General features: G+C 40.9%; 2 protein-coding genes across 2 annotated transcripts in view; one reads left to right on the top strand and one right to left on the bottom strand.

Annotated features, from left to right (window-relative positions):
* LOC102221286 (synaptic vesicle membrane protein VAT-1 homolog) overlaps window positions 1-7,415 on the top strand; it is a 38,426-nt gene extending 31,011 nt beyond the window's left edge. The window contains exon 6 of the mRNA XM_005796678.2: window positions 2,909-7,415. Within this exon, the coding sequence (XP_005796735.1) occupies window positions 2,909-3,196 (288 nt within the window). The 3' untranslated portion in view covers window positions 3,197-7,415. The remainder of the gene's footprint in view (window positions 1-2,908) is intronic.
* Window positions 6,215-16,182, bottom strand: LOC111611658. Its single transcript, XM_023349226.1, has 6 exons — window positions 15,848-16,182; window positions 14,771-14,954; window positions 13,367-13,470; window positions 10,663-13,278; window positions 9,366-9,574; window positions 6,215-9,288 (listed from the first exon to the last, which is right to left on the bottom strand). The coding sequence occupies exons 2-6, from the start codon at window positions 14,952-14,954 to the stop codon at window positions 9,219-9,221; spliced, it is 3,183 nt and encodes a 1,060-aa protein (XP_023204994.1). The 5' UTR covers window positions 15,848-16,182; the 3' UTR covers window positions 6,215-9,218.
* Window positions 16,183-17,036: the final 854 nt, after the last annotated feature.

Here is a 17,036-nt window from a genome sequence, read left to right as displayed (position 1 = left end):
GATGGAAAGTGGTTCCACAGCATTATGTTCTTTCCACTGTGTTTTACCATTGAGTTGGTGAGTTCAGGCAAGTTGTTATGGTTAATTCTCCACCACAAAAGCTGGAATTACTGTTTCTACATTCAAAATCAAATCTAATTTTATTTGAATAGCACCTTTCAGCAACAATGCATTTCAAAGTGCTTTACATCATAAAACACAAAGTCATGGAACACACAGTCAACAACTGAAACGTCACATTTTGCCATCGTTACACGTCAGATTGTTGATTTAATGTTTCATTGATTATGTTTCATTCAACTTCGCTTTTTTAAATTGTCTAGTTTGTCTAATTTAAATTGGACATCTCAGATGTTTAGGGTTAGGGTTTGAGAGTTTGAGAATTTGAGAGTTTATCTGAAGAATTTTCAGTGAAACTCCATGTAATATTTTAACGTCTGAAACTATAAACAACTCAGAGAAGTTTGACAGTACAACATAATAATCATTAGAGTGAAATGAAAAAAACATCCGTGTACTTCTGTCCTCTACTTGGTGTTTTATGTACAGGTGGTGTACCTGAGATTTGGAGAACTGTTTGGATTTCCTAGAGAGTTGATTGAAAGAACATCAGCCACTTTCGCTCTCATAGAAAATGATTTCTATAATTCCTGAACTTATCCCTCGTCTTCGTCTGAAGGATACCAGTTGCGCCGAACCCCTCCCTTCGCTTCCAGACTCCCACACTCGCTCTCCTGCCCCCCTCCGTTCCCATGTGTCGAAGTCGTCAGAGCCACGTTTCAGCCAGGCTTTACGTTGCTAGGAGATGGCCCTGTTGCCTTGGCATTGGTCGTTAGGTGGTCTGCCTGCCTTGCACAAATAGGGTGGGGGATCGGAGGGAAGAGGAAGAGGGGGTGTGATGAAGACAGGAACAGACAGTGGACAGAGCTCAGTAGTCAAAAGAGGAGGAGGGTGGGGCAGATCTTGGCTGGGATCCTCCACTCATCATTATGATGGAGAGCCACTCGGTCAATTTATCACTGCGTGGGGGTTTGAGGGCAGTTGTTAGAGGAGACTATTTACTCTGGGGGAAGACATTTTGCAGGAATATTTGGCAATATCTTCTGCAACACGCACCAACATGTATATCTGCTCTCGTCAGGATGAATGGGCGAGTTTTAAACGATATGTACACATCTTTAAGCCTTAAAATAGAACTAGCAAGACCATCTGCACAGCATTTGTGCTGCTGGTAGTCTGATAGCCATAATGTGCACTTCCCTGAGGATCATTGTGTCTAGATTAGACTTAGACATGCATTATTTTACCTTTTCAGCCTGATTTGATTCGTATTTTAAATTCCAATTTTTAAAACTGAGCAAGCACTTAGATGTATTTTTAAAATAAGAACTTTTTCTGTAGTATGTAAGAAGAGCTGCAGATAGTTTTTATGTTATGTAGATTAGACATCCGATATTTTATTTCCAAGTTTTGTCTAAATTAGTTCATTTAGCAGTCAAAATTATAAGCAGAGCTCCAACATAGACAAACATATGTTGACAAAGTCTTTTTAATTTGTCCTCAGCTTCTCATTACTGGGGGTTTGTTGCTTCTACAACAAAGAATGTGTGTAAAACTTAAATGCGGATGATAAAATATGAACTCACCGACGGCAAAAAGATTTAAGACTATTTCAGTGTAAGTTTATTTGTTGATTCATTTGTTGTGGTCTTCTGTGCTGCCTTGAAATGCTCAATTTGAACTTTGACAGTTCAAATATGTCTCGTTAAAAAGAGGACGTTAGATTTGAAAAGAGAGTCTCAGTGGCTTTATGGAAGTTCTTGCTTTTAATTTTTGCTTTTGCCAACAGTGAACAAAACTCAAAGGCATTGATGCACCAATCAGAATTATTCTTGTTTTATTTAAGGCTTTGATTCACCAATACCAATATCCGTTAATTTGTATTTCTCTTTAAGAACTTTCATAAAAGAAATACAAGTGCAACTTTCAACTGGGAGCTGAGTCAACATCACACCACATGCATGGGAGTTGAGTGGTTGTAAAACAGGGTTTGACCGACATTTTGAAACAAAGACAAAAAACACGGCAGAGGTGAAATTTTAAGTGGTTTCTGAATCTTATGTTGGTGATTAGTCTTTTTAGCTGCCCTAGCTGTAAACAGGAGTCTTTGCCTTTATTCCCCAATGAGAATGTAGCTCGTTATTTCATAAAAATGTGCAGCCACTCAATTTTGAAAACAATTGCATTAAAGTTGGACATTTAAACTCCTTAGAGAAGCTGTTTTTAAACCAAAACACCCACCGCACACTTTGTAATCATAAGTTGCATAACTTTAGATTGAAATAACAGCTAGTGCTGAAAATAAGTTTGTAAGTTTTAACTTCATGAGTTTAAATAACAAAAATTCTATTTTTTCCTAATAAATACATGTGACCCGAGCGATTAAACCACTTGGTAAAAAGTAGAAAAGGGAGTTTAATGTCTTAAATAAAAAAAACTGCAATGCTTCAAAAACTATTAAATAAACTGAGGTGGCAATGAAATGTTTGATTTTGTTTGATCTCTAGATTCTTTTTTTCTTTTGTTTTATTTTTTTTTGTCATTTTCCTGCCATATTTTGCTTGTTGCAACAGTCAATAACAGTTTAATTTCCTTTCAAACATTTATAAAATCTCATATTCTTCATATTTGAACACAAGTCTGAGTGGGATTTGTAGGCAGCTGTATTAAATAAGCAGATTAGAGATAACAGGCTTGCACAGCAGCAGATAATGCATTGGATTTGTTTAGTTTGAGAGCGACCTGGCTTCTTCTTCTCATTGAGGATTTCAGAAATGTCTTTGTGCTCTTTGCTTTATTTGTCCTGTATCCCAGGACTTTCTCTGATTGTCCAAGTCTCTTCCTCCAGGTTGGCGATGCCATGAGAAAGATGCAGGAGAGGAACAACATCGGTAAAATGATCCTCACCACCGAGCCCATGCCAGAGGAGGAGAAGAAGGAAGAGGCCAAGAAGGAGGACAAGAAAGAGGACAAGAAGAAGGAGGAGAAGAAGAAGGATGACAAGAAGAAGGACGATGGAAAAAAGGAGGAGAAGAAGGATGACAAGAAGAAAGAGGAGCCTAAGAAAGAGGAGAAGAAGGAAGAGCCCAAGAAGGAGGAGGAGAAGAATGAAGAGGCCAAGAAGGAGGAGAAGTGAGAGGGAAAGATGGATAGTCAAGCAGACCAGCAGCAGGGAGTTTGTGTCCTGGGAGCAGGGGAGGTGGCAGGGATGAGCTTGGTGGTGGAGCTGCAGGGGGATGGGGGTGGAGTGGTAGCAAAGATGGGAAGGAGTTGGGATAAATTGGAAATTATCACACCAGTTTCAGTCTTTTACCTCCCTTCTGCCTCACCTACTGGGTGATTTACGCAGGCATGGCTGCTCCCACCTCCCGTTTCCTCTTCTGTTCCTCATATTTACCTCTTTAAAAAAAATTTTTTAAATCTGATCCTTCAGACCCCCTATATGCTCTAATCTCATCTCCCACCCTCTGCCCCTCACAGTATTAATCGATTTTTGCTATTGGGAATCAAAGCATCAGGAGAGCCGTGGAGGATGGTGGGTTTGGTCCGAGCCTGGAGGCAAATTACCATCTCCCTGACAACCTTAATCTCCTTTCACACTCCGGCCCCACCCTTGACCCTCCGTGCCCCCTCTGCATCTCGACTCCCACCGTGTTAAATTGTTCTGCTCTGACTTCCACCTGCCGCCTCCTCTTCTTCCCCCCCCCTCACTGTGCTGAGTCCCCCCCATCCCTCACCAACACACACATCTCCCACAGCATCACCACCACCACCCCAACTCACCCACGAGCCGGACCCACAGACAGGCACCGAAGGCAGGCAGATAAACCGAGAACCACACCCACCCACCGGCACTTGTTTTCTGTGTCCAGCTTAGTTATGTCACTACTGATGAGTCAGAGATGCTTCTGATTGGCTGATGCTCCTCATAGAGCTCCCCTGGAGATATTTTCATTGTAGTTTTTTCGCTCATCATGTTTAAGTATGTAGAAAAAAAACATCTTAGAGCTTCAGAGCAATGGAAATGCTTTCCCATCAAATTCCATTCGAGTTCATGTCCTTGCTTTTCCTCTCATAATGAGCCTCTCTGTGCTCTGTTGAATAGCCTGGCTGATATTATTTTCCAGCTTCCTTCTCCTTAGTTACAGATTTTTCTACCCGACCAACTGTTGGCAAGAAGTTCAGGGTGCCAATTAAGAGAGAAATTGTTTCTGTGCAAACACACAGACATGCACGCTCCAAATGCGATGAAAGAGCCGCTGTCGCACCAAGACAGCGAGTCGCTTGAAGTGAGCAAGTGAAGAGGGTTTTTTTTCTTTTGTTTTCCTTTGCTCTGGACTTTCTTTCCTCCCTGAACCTCAGAGAGGAATTTCATTGCATTCCTCGCTTCCTTTCGATCACACTGACCCAGGAGAGGCGAATTCAGCCGGCGCTGTTGTCCGCTCTTCGCCTCCCCACCTCCTCCCTCTTCCTCCTCTTTCTGTTTCCCTCTTTGTGGTCGGCATAGCAACAGGCGTCAGGCTCGTCAGAGATGGCACTGTGGTCTCTCTCTCTTCTTTTTTTCTTCCCTCTCTCTCTGTGTCTCCTTCATGCTCTTCTGACTCTGCGTTTGCCAGCAGTTGGTGCTGTCAGCCGGTATTTCAACAGGTTGAAGATGTTTTAGTAATATGAATCTAAACAGCAGGCGAGGCTGTTTTTTAAGCATTTAATAAGACTCGGCTAGCCTTATTTCAACCCTGTCTAAAGTCTAACATGTTACTTTAACAGTTGGGTTCGTAACTGTGGCTATTAACGGCTAACAATACATCTACATTAAAAACTCCAATGCTAAAAATAACTGAAATTTTAACAACTACACCGGTGTGAAGAAGTATTTTCTTCTGTTTTTCCTTTCTTTTAACCACATTGAACAGTTTGTCAAGCAAATCAAAGATAATTAGAGTGAATAACAACATCTAGTTTTCAATCGATGATTTGGGAACAAAGCTATCCAAATCAGTCTGGCCTTGTGTGAAGAAGCAATTGTCTGCTAAATTTAATAACCCTATGTCTAATAACTGGTTATGCCACCCTTGGCAACAAGTACCGGCGTCTTGCTTTTGCAATAACTGGAAATGAAGTTGTTTTTTTTTTTTACTTTGTACCATTGGTCTTTGCAGAACTATTTTAATTCTTTTTATTTGTCCACTCTCCCTTGGATGTCATTTTTGCCTAATCGCTTACTTGATTGGAGCATTCTGTGTGGGTTTAACCACAATCCATCTAGCGAGAAATCTAATATTCCTCAAAATACTGGAGGGTATAAACATAAATAAAAAGAGCACATTTCCTGACTTTTTTGGATACCTTTTATTCTTAATAATTCAGTATTTAAAAATTGCGTTATGTATTTAATGAGGCTATCCTATACTGACATTATGATGTGTTTAATGATGTGAAACATCTAAGTGTAACAAAAAGGAAAAAACAGAAGAGAAACACTTTTACATGACACTGTCTGCCAAAAGGGTGGAGATAATAAATCATGTGATAAAATGCAGTTTTTCTTTCTACCTGTAACTAGTAGCTGTGCTACACAGTGCTAATGCTTGTGTAACGTGACTGTTCAGTTTCTAATGCCAACAGTGTGTGTCAGTGGCCCTTTACTTGCTAGTGTAGCACACTGCTGCCCCGCTTATGGACATTGAAAATTTCATCTCGGTGTCATCATCCTGAAACATGACGCCTTCCTGACTACCTGCCTGCCTCTGGGTCCGGCTTCAGTGTTCAGACTCAGATGGTGACTAGTGACTTTGTAAAAAACAAACAAAAAAAATGTTTCCAAAAAAGAAAAAAAAAAGTTTTTGTGTTGGCATGAGTGGCCTCCCTCATGTGCTGTGTGTGGTGTGCCATTGTGTGTGAAGACGTGTGTGTCCTCAGGTCGTTTGTCAGGTTTTAAAATCACTCTCCCTCCCTGCCACATTCCCACCTCACACTACTCTGCTACAGAACGACGTAGCTTCACATTGACCCTCCTCCATCTCTCCCTCTTGTCTGATAAGAGGCCTGTGTTATGAGGACAGTTGGTATTAGTATTTTGCACTCTGCTCGCTGATCTTAATGCACTTGCAAGCATGGCGGTGGCACTCCAGTCTCAGCCTGGCTTTGAGTTGTCTTCTTTCTTTTTTTTTTGTTGCTCCAGATTTGCAGCCCGTTTCTTATCCCTTCAGAACAGGTGGCACAAACGCATTCACTTGTTTAAAGGTTCCACTCATGTGCTCCAACTTTTCAAATGCATTCATTCTTTCTTGGCTGTGGGAAACAAAACGCGGAGCTGGGTGAGATGGACTGGAGTGCGACCGCCATACTGGTGTGGGGAGTGATTGTGCTCTGTCAGCCTCTGGTTAGTGTTCTGTTCTAATCTGCTGGGCTCCCTTTGTGAACCTGTGGACGGTGCTTCTGTTCCGAGTGCCATGTGAGAAACAATTGCTTCAGTTAAAAAAAAAAAAAAAGAAAGAAAGATGTTTTACTTACTATGTTATTTTGATTTACCTTTATTTTCTTTTTTGTTTTTTTTGTTATCCAAGGGTTTAAAGTTCAAAGCTCATACAGTACTCTGTGGGGACCCGCTAACCTGCACTCCTTTTAAATGTGATAAAGTTGGGGTTTTTTCTGTTGGTCCAAACCATGTGTGCCAAATTGTATGTATATTCCTCTGTCAATGCTTTGAATATTAACAGTGCATAAAAATATATTAAAAAAGAATCTGCCTTGGGGTGCATTTCCATCAACCCAGAAGAGGGGGAAAAATGCAGATATGCACCAGTTTTGTATATCAGGGAATAATGGGACTTTTTCTCAAAAAGTTTGTGGGTTTTAATTGGTTGCTCAGACTAAGGTCTGTTTCTGTTTTCTCTCCTTTCAAAAAGGTTACCTCTATAAAAATCAGATTATCCTGCAACTAAAAGGAAGGAGAGATTAGGACTCAAAACTTCACTGGATTTCCCCAAAATCCAAAGCTTCACCGCATTCTTCTGCGCATACGTTTCTGCCAGCATGTTTGCAAATGGTCCGTATAGCAAAGTGAGAAAAACAGATGTTCTCACACAGCTGTGCAGTGATGCAGATACTGTAAAACAGCCCAACAAGGCCCCAGCTTATTGGCTGATCAGCCCCAGACGCAACATTTCCGCTTTACAGCCGCTCTCTCCGTTCGCTGAAGGTTTGTAAGTCATTTCTCTCTTCCTTCGCTGCATCTGCAGAGCTTCTTGGCCCGTGCAGCAGTTTAGCAGCCAGCCAACAGTCCTCCCGGTATAAACCCCTTTCCCTCTGCACTCGCTTTCACAGAGAATAAAACATCATTTTGACATCTGGAATTTGATATTGCACGCATCCATCTGCATGTGGAAAACAGATTAGTTTTTGTTTTTTTCTTCCAGCATTTCCCCATTGGTTCAATGGAGCCAATGCCTTTGAGACGATCTTAATCAGTGAGGCGGTGCTTCATGTCTGGAGTTTGAGCTCAAGTGGATCTTTTGGTTAAAAGCAGGCCCACCCCCTTCCTACTTTGGTCTGCCGTCTGGAAGCCCTTCAACTATGGTGAAGCCGGATTGTATGTCATCTTGAAGTGGTTTCTCAGTCATTCCAGACATTTATGCAAGAGAAACGCAGAGATGTACAGCTTGGGAGAAAATAAAGCATTACAATGTAAAAATAGGCAACGCGTGGTCATTTTCCTAGATGGGATGGCGCCAATTAGCACCCGTAAATTAGGGCCCGAAGACAAGCGTTGAGGTCAGTATTTCAAATCCTCATCTTCTTTCTCTCTTGTTGTGTCGTTAAAGTTCCTCACAGAAACGTTGCTGTCGAGCTCTGACGTGATTTTTTAACATTTTTTATTTTGTTTTATATGGTTTCTCAGGTCATTCCAAACTGCAGTTTTCCTCACCACTAATACACACACAGCGGTGCCACGATGTTCATGACACAAACTCCGACTGCATGATTATCCTTCACAATCTCATCCGATGTGAAAGAAGGATCAGTCAGTGGCTCCTATTCACTCAAACATCTGTCTGCAGCTCTTAAGTTCTACGCAGTCTCTTTTAAGAGTAATGCATTGCAGAGATGCTAAAAAAAAAGCACAACCTGCCAGGGCTTTTCATGTACAGTACAGTATTACAATGCATGTTTAATCAACCAGAAAATAAAGCACATGTGTGTAGCTTCTCATCAGTTTTTCATAGTATTGTGGTGTGAAGGAGGAGCGTGCCAGTCCACCGCAGAGTCCCTGGTCTCACCTTCAGCACAGGCATTGCCAAGGCCAGCTGGTAAAGCCGTGTGACATCTTAACCTATCTCTGGGAATGCTTCGGAAAAACTCACTTCACAACCCTTCTCTCGTAAGCTTTGTCAGCACTGGTCATTTTCTACAGCGGATACCCAACAGGTGACTTCCACATTCCCTTTGCTCTGATGTTTTTTGGGTTAAAAAGAGAAAAGCAGAACAGAAAAACACACTCCTCGTCCCGACTTTGTTTTTTAAACCCTTTGAACTGATGCTGCTTCTGTGCTTGACTCTGGGTTTACCGCGTGGTGCCATGCTGTCCACATGGCCTTTAGAGCTTGTAACGCTTCAGTGTGTAATGTTACCATATGCCTTACATGTTTTCCAGGACTAATAAAAAAAGCATCAAAAAAAGTCAGGAAATGTGCTCTTTTTATTTATATTTATACCCTGCAGAACTTTGCAAATAGCTAGATGTATTGTGGTTAAACCCACACCGAATGCTCCAAAGTGCCTATTTTTACAGTGACGTGCACATCATACCATAGAAATACTCATATAAAAACTGAATTAGTTGAAATGGTAAAAAAAAATAAAGGTTCAGAAATGCTGTGCGAAATGATCCAAACTGTGACGTCGGGACATTAAACATTCAGAGATTCAAGCACGTTCTTAAAAAAAGAAAAACCCATTAGTTTAAAAAAAATCTAAAAATACATACATATTATTTCCATTCTCAATTCTGTTATTTACATTCATAGATAAATAAGGAATGACTGACATTTTACAACATAATACAATAAGACAAATGACTAATACAGTTGAAATTATATTAAAAACGTACACGTATAAGTTTCTTCTCTGTAATTTTTCAATTTGGACCTTGCTGATTTCTACGCAATTCCTTTAGAAGTCAAGATGGTGGACAAACGTGTCAAGTAGGTGGGATCCGGGTACCCTTTCCTGCAAAAGACAAAATAAGAACAAATTAGCTCAGATTTGTCGATACTGACCTGGAGTTTGAAACTGCATTCACTCACTCAGATTTGCCTCCATATAAGCTGGTTTTGTGTGGGATGCAGTCCCAGACGACCTTGGCCTCTGTCCCTTTGTCTGCCACTGTGAAGGTGAGGCCCCCCCTGAAGGCTTTTTCCAGCCGGGGAAGCAGCTTCTTCGCATTTTCATTGTCTGGGAGGTAGGCTTCGAATACCGCCCCCTTAAATGGTTTTCCAGGTGATGGATGGCCCTCCTGATCAAAGATAAATCACATTAGAACCAAAGTGCTAACATATACAATTGATAGCACAGTACTAATGAAATAGCTATAACCCATTTGCAGTCACTGACACTTTGGGTAAACCTGTGAAAAAATCACTTTTATAATAAACTTAATCAATATATAATCAATGTTTCTGTTGATTTGGTTTAAAATTAACCTACTGAAAGACACAATTGGTCCAATTTTTAGTTTTCTGGAAAAAGCCTCGAGACCTTTAAATAAAGGGATAGTATAGTGTATTTTCTAGGCAAGTAGTCCCATTTTATAGCACAATCAAGTAACTACATTGTAATCGGTTGTATTAAAAATGCTTTACATATCAAATATAACTTAGAAGAAATTTGTTTTACAACTTGAAATTTGTTCCCGTCTCTTTAAGAATCTCCTGTTCTTGGACACTGGTAGTTTCGATAAGAATTATCTAACCCCATTAAATGGACTGGATCCATTTTATTAAAGATTTGTAATGTTACACCACAGCACAACAGTACTAGCTTGTATGTTTGCCAGTTAATATGCATTAGCACATAAGAAAGTGCAAGTTGAACTGTTTGCAAATTATTTATGAAACATTTTGATTTGCAGTCAAAAATATGCCACTGCAAAACAGTTTAATCAATCCTGTTGGGTGGGCTGCAAGTCAAGTAAATAGGACAATGGGGGTTGGGAGAGTTTCTTAAGGGTCCAAATGCATAGTTAAAGTTATGTTCAAACGCCAATATAGGAAGAAACTTAAAAAACTTTTTCTTTTTTTTTTTACATAGTTGGGAACCATGGATGAAACTTGTATCCATAACTGCAGAGGTTATGCTCTTAGCTTGTGAAACGTTCTGATGCTAAACTGTCAAAAAATTTAAAGGTCTTTTTTTCTTGTGAAAGAAGTCTATATTCATCTTGGAATTTAAGTCTATTTTACTTTGGAAATGCAGGTTTTGAGTAGCATCCTTGTCTTGGTTGCTTTCTCAGTAACAGTGAAAGCCTTACCAGGCTCTCTAAAAGATAACACAAAAGCTCTTTATCAGATAACAGCGACGTAAGATTCTAAGTAAGCTACTCACCCCTTGGATACCATTAGGAATGCGGTAAGTGATCTTGATAACGCCGTCCTTGTGTTGACCTGGGAAACTCATGCTCAGTTTGGATTTCTTCATTTCACCGCAGATGCCTTGGGATGTCTGCTCTGCCTGACTGCAGACTTTGCAGTATCTCCAGTGCAACATCTCCAGGCACTCTGGGCACAATGTGACTCCACACTTGGTCCTCACCAATGTTGTCTTGTCCTTCCCACAATAACAGGTCTGCTCGTTCAGACCTGACCTGGACTTCTCTGAGGTGCTCTGGGTCTCTGCAGGTGTATGCTCTGTAGCATCTGGTTGGTTAGCCTGTAATGTTATCTCTTTATCACCATTCATAGGATTCTTTCCAACTGTGTTTCCATCCTGTTTTTCCTTGAAGACTTTCTCTTTCTTCTGTGATGATTGGCTATTTGATCCATTTACAAGCCCTTTCTCACCAAAGTCTCTACCATAGGTTGTTTTCCATTGCTGACTCTCGCTGTTCTTTTCAACTATGCCAGCTTGGGGGGATACTAGCAATTGATATGTACTGTCCGGAGCTTGTTTTCTGCTTTGGGTTGCATTCAATAGTAAAAATTGGTCGGAGAAGTCGTGCTGTTCAGGTTCTTTAGAAAATACCTCCCTCAGCGTAGCAGCAACCTGGGAGCAGAGCTCTAATGGACCAACGAGATACAAGTTTTTCTTCATCGTGTGGATAACAACCTTCTTGAAGCGGCTCCGCACTTCAGAGCAACAAGCCTGTAAGGTTTCATCTTTGGTACTAGAAACCCCCAACTCCGACATGCGCAGCTCCTGAACTGAGAAGTCACCACTGACTAAGTCAACAAGCTTCTGTAGACGTTCCCGACATAATGTCACTTTGGACGAATCAGCCCCTCTTAAGATAACAGTCAAATTCTGATTGCCATCAGAGGAGCTCTCTTTCATCTGGAGATCAGACGTGAGGTCCTCCACCCGGGTGCGGTAGGCCTCCTTTATGTATTGCCATATAACCTGGGAAACTGAGATCTCTTCATGATGGACTTCCTGTTTATTCCTCACTGTCTGGCTACTAAAGCTGGAAGACCGCTCGCGGACTCCGACTGAAGGTTTGCTGGAATCGTCTTGGCTCTTCTGGCCCAAGATTTGAGCTTTCTGTTGAGGTGTCCCTGAGAAACTACTGGCTCGCTTTAAAGTGGATCCAGACCCTGAAGGTAGAAGTGCACTGCTTTTTGGAAGGCTGTAAGGAATTGAAGCAAACGGAGCTGCTAAATCTTTTGGTCGGGTATCTATCATATCTGTAGTTAAAGAGGTTTTAATTGGTGAGAATAAAGAGGGAGAAGATGTGTGCGCGGTCTTGAACAATATGTTCCCTCCAGTATTTTGGGCTGCTGCTCTAGAAACTCCTTCACCAGAAATCTGTGTTGTTCCGGACAGCACATCATGCCCCAGAATCGGTTCCTGGTACGCTTGCCTGCTGGGTGATGAATTTGGACGGAAGGAAAAGCTGCCTAAACCGGAAAGTCCTGAGTCTTTAAACCGAGCAGCCAGCTTATACCTTCTTGCTCCATCAATTCTTTGTTCATCTTCCTCAGATATCTGAAGCCGATCTATCCTTTCATTCAACTGTCCTTCAGTAGGAGGTGTAGTCTGGGGTAATCGCTCCTCATCAGCATGAAAAGGTGATGAGCCAGAATTATATGAAGGAAAATTAAGAAGACTGGCAACACCTTCCTTTTTATTTCTAACTTCCTCCTGGCCCATTAGAAGAGAGTATCTGGCATCTGCTACATCCTTGTTGCTACCAATAAAGTAAATATTCTGCTCATCTTCATTCAGAAGAAGTTTTGGATATCTTGCACTTACGTTTTCCAGTGCCCTTTGCAGTCCTCCTCTGGGGCGAACTATAGTTTTAGGGAGCTGGTCTCGACAGATCTTTGCCTCATTTTCCTGGTAAAGTCGACTTATTGCCTGTTTAGCTAGTTTCATGCTCTCTTGTCCCTCTTCCAACGCTGTTGTACCAGCAATCTGCAAAAACAGAGTTGTCAGGCCTTGATTTGTTTCGTTCACTACCTCGACACCAAACTGACTGAGGATTTGCTGGTATTCCTTCTTGCAGTGCTTCTCCAGATACTGGAACATGTCTGCATCCACAATCAAAGAGGACTCCTCTATAAAAGCAGTTGGAGAGTGCTGAGCTGCGCTATCTGTGTGATTGGCAGTTTCCCAGTCATCACCACCAAGAGCACGATTTCTGCTTGAAGTGAAGTTTTCCCCCTTTGTTGAAACATCAGCGTCATCTTCGACTTCTCTGTGTTCCTCTTGCCTGGTTGGTTCTCTGCTCTGATCTTCTGACACTTGAGGCTTCTGTGATGTCTGAAATGACCAAGTCCTGCTGGAGGCATTTGGACCTGATTCTTTGCTCTCTGAGAATCCGGGACCAAGTAGTTCGGCCAAAGCAGCCTGCACTTTACAGTACGAGCCAAACAGTGTGCAACACATCTCAGTAGCAATGGATTTTATCTGGACATCCTGATGACTTTTATGAAGGTTTTTTAGTGCCTTGATTCCCCCAGGAAGTCTGCTGTAGTCAACCGTTGCTGTTAAGCTTAAGACAACCTAAAAACCCCAAAGCAAAACAATTTAAGTTCACCCTTCTTATTGAATTACTTGGCATATTGTACAAAATTTAGGTAATATTTTGTACCTGGTCTGGGTCCAAGCTTTCTGGGCTCTCTGAAGCATTGAGTTCATACTTCTTTCCATCTATTTCCAGAATGTGCCGAGATTGTTGAGCAATTCTCTGTGCCACTAAGAGAGAGGGGTCATTGGAAGGAAATCAATCAGAGTCTGAAAAGCATCCTGACTAAGCGTTTCTGCCATTGGCTGCTCCACTGACTTGCATAGAGGCATTTCAGCTCAGTTTAAATCACTGGTGACAGCCTAAAGGCTGTACTGATGCTATGTAAATGGATGCAACTAAGTTTTGATAGATGGGAAATTATTTATGTTGAGCTGAGAGGCTTGGGTGGAGTTTTACGTGTCAGGAAATAATACAAATGATCTTTATTAGGATCTAGAATTATTTAAATCTAATTTCAAGTGCACAATAACACACAACAGATGCAATACTGTGATTATTTATTAAACAAAGATTAAGTTAAAGTGGAAAAGCTGTGATTGAAGAAGTACATCCCAATGGTTAAATGGATTTCAGAATCCCCTTTAGCAGCAATAGAAATAGTTGTTTTCTGTCTAGCTTTATCAGTCTCTCACATTAATGTGGATAAATTCATTGTGATTAGAGAATAACTGTTTCTGCACAGCTTTCTTGAGGTCTCACTACAGTACTTCAATCATGTAGATAGCTGTACTTGAACTGGGCCATTGAAAAACATTGAATGTGTCCAGTCAATATTTTGTAGATACGCTGCTGGGTTTGGGATTATTTCCTACCTGGCCTCAAACATGACTCAATTCTTTTTGGTATATGGAGGAGTAAAACTGTCTTTTCAAAGGCTAGAATGCTTCCAGGTTCTGTGGCTGCAAAATTAACCCAAATCATCATCCCTCTGCAACTTGTAAGGTATTTGGTTTTCTCCAAACATGGAGCAATGCAGTATGGTCAAGAATCTCCATTCTTGCTAAACTGGTTCAAGGGACTTTGTTGGAGAAGTCTTGTGGTTCAATCTGATCGAGTTTTGTAAACCTAAATTGCATTGCCATATTAATTTTACAGAAAAGAAGCTTTCTGCTGGGGAAATGAAGCGAGGGCTTTACAGTTCTTTTACTAAGTATTGAAAATCTGACTTTAGAGTGTGTTTGGTGGCACAGAGTCACAGTCATCAGATTGTTTGGAAATGGCATCAAAATGCCTCCTACATTGGTGAGCAGCAACAAGTCCTCCTCTTAAGGCCACTGCTGATGTATTTATTGCCTGACCAGTTGAAGGGGCAAAATTCTGTTTTTACTGTATGCCGGTAAAAATACAGATGAATACTTATTCAGTACATTTTGCTAGCAGCATCTTTCCCATTGAAACCAAATGGAAGTAAGCAAGGTGCTGTTGGTTTGTTTTCGTTTATTCAAGAAAACACTTCAACCGACTGACCTGCACTGTCCTCAAAGGTAATGAGAGCAGATAAAGGCGTTGGTTTCACAATCGTGACATGGTCTATTTCCCCTCCTCCATTCCTGGCTCTGAGAAAGTGAATGAGTAACTTGTCTTTCAGCCTGTCATCTTCTAGGTCCGTGGGCAGCCCGCTCACCCTGACAATCCTGCCCGCTTCTGCCATCTGCTGGAAGAAACACGGTCACTGCTGAGTGGGAGAAACTTTCTACAAGGGAATGAGACCAATCAAAAATACGTTGTCCTGGAGAGACGCTGATTGTGAATATCCGGCTGATGGTGAAAAATAAAAATAAACAAAAGTGTGACCCCTCTGTTAATTATAGGGGTTTCTATGTGGGAACCCCACCCTTGTATACAGGAACAAAGATATGTCAGATTATATCACCCTCTCCTGGGGTTACAAGGACATTACATCAATATACAAAGAGAAAATCCATCTTAATCAACGTTATACTGTATGTATAAACCTTCAAATAAAAAATGGCAATCAACTTCACATCGGTGGGTTTTTAATCCTCTTTGCTTCTAAAGAAGAGCTGACGAGATTATAAGCCAATTGTATATTATATATTTTATGAAGCCAAAACGTGTGACGTTTGGTTATTTATTCTTCTCTAGAGCCATTCCCCCTTGACTGACGCTTACTTGAATAGAAATCATTTTAAAAAATGCACAAAGCTATTAACCCCTCGCCCCCATGTCCCCCGCCTTTCTTCTTCTTCCTCACCACCAACCGATTATCAACTAGTTTGCTGCTCTTTGACTAAATTCAACACTACTTTGCTGCACGTACTGAAGCTTTTCGTACATTCCGCCTGCTTAGGCTTGTACTGTTTCTACTTACATTGATTTCAGAGTTTTGCTGTCAAATTTGCTTCCAGAAATCAGCAAGAGGCGAGTAATTACCCCATAACAAGAAAACAGGCCACATTTCAGAGGCGAGTGTCAAGGAAGTAAATAAATCAGGCACAACTCGGCTGAATCAGATCGCAACACAAACGATGAAATTATTCGGCGTAGCGCTGCGGATCTCGCTCGAATGTAAACATTACTGACCTTGCATGTGTTTCACGCTGATGTCTCTTTTCTCAACTTTCGAAGATCGACACTCTTCACGGGAAGAGGAGGAAAAGCGAAACTAAGTATATTTTGTTTGGCTTCTTCCCACTAGGGGGCAACCAAATGTCGATGCTCCGAGTATGCGAGCAAGTTAGAGCTGCTTCATCCAGATGTTTGTTGGTGCTTCAGCTGTTTTATCGTCTCTACTAAAATGAAAAAGAGAAATTTTAAACTAAGTGAAAACGGAGAGTTTGCAGATGATGTGATCAGAAAGTTTCTTATTGTCCTAATTTTGTTGCTACGCGAAAATAAAATCATACCACACTCATGTTGGTAACAATTGCATGATGTGTATTTTGCAAAACAATGACAGTCAGTGGTTCTTTTTATTATTAAACAAAATACCAATCGGTATTCAAAGTAAGACAGAAAAGGACTGAATTCATTTGACCACATTACAGTTTTGCAACTGTGTAAAGAGTGTAAAAGTTTAGAAAACAAAGGTTTGCACACAAATAGCCTAGACATCTTACTATTCATTCAGGTATAGTAAGCTTTGTAGATGACGATTTTTGTAAGATCCCACCTGGCACAAGGTCCTGGAAACCACCCACATTTTTTCACAGTTCTTTCTCTTAGAACCAACATTTTAAAATCTGGTTTTCTTGTTTGCATTACGGACACACAGGGAAGGGTTACATTTGTAGAGCAGAATAAGAAAAACATCATGATTTAGAAATCTCAGAGCTCCTGACTGCTCAACATATATAGTATTTCCACAGACCACAACATGTGGCTTCCACCATCATCTTTTTAAATCAAAAAGCATGACTTGTTTTGATAGTAAATCGTAACAACAGCTCCAGCTTGATGAACTTTCTTAAAAGAAAAGTTAACACTAAATTATTGTTCTGTCTTTAATGCTTTATTTATACCAGTATTATACCGTGCACACCTGCAGGAACAAAAACATTTGTTACTTTGTTCAAAAGAAACATAAATTAAAGGAATCCACCAGCCATTGATCAATTGATTATTTATTTGTTTATTTTTATTTTCCTAACACGGAAAGCCACTAGGTGGCGGTATTGCAGTGGCGCATTAAATGTCTTCTTCCGCCGCTTTCGACGAAGCAGAGAACGGTGTGGAGTTTATCCAATCAGAAGGCAGGTTGTGACTCGCTGTG

The sequence above is a fragment of the Xiphophorus maculatus genome, chromosome 16, assembly GCF_002775205.1.
Source record: "Xiphophorus maculatus strain JP 163 A chromosome 16, X_maculatus-5.0-male, whole genome shotgun sequence".
In the NCBI taxonomy this organism is placed as follows: domain Eukaryota; kingdom Metazoa; phylum Chordata; class Actinopteri; order Cyprinodontiformes; family Poeciliidae; genus Xiphophorus; species Xiphophorus maculatus.
Note: the sequence above shows the minus strand (reverse complement) of the source record. Positions and strands in the feature narration are given on the sequence as shown.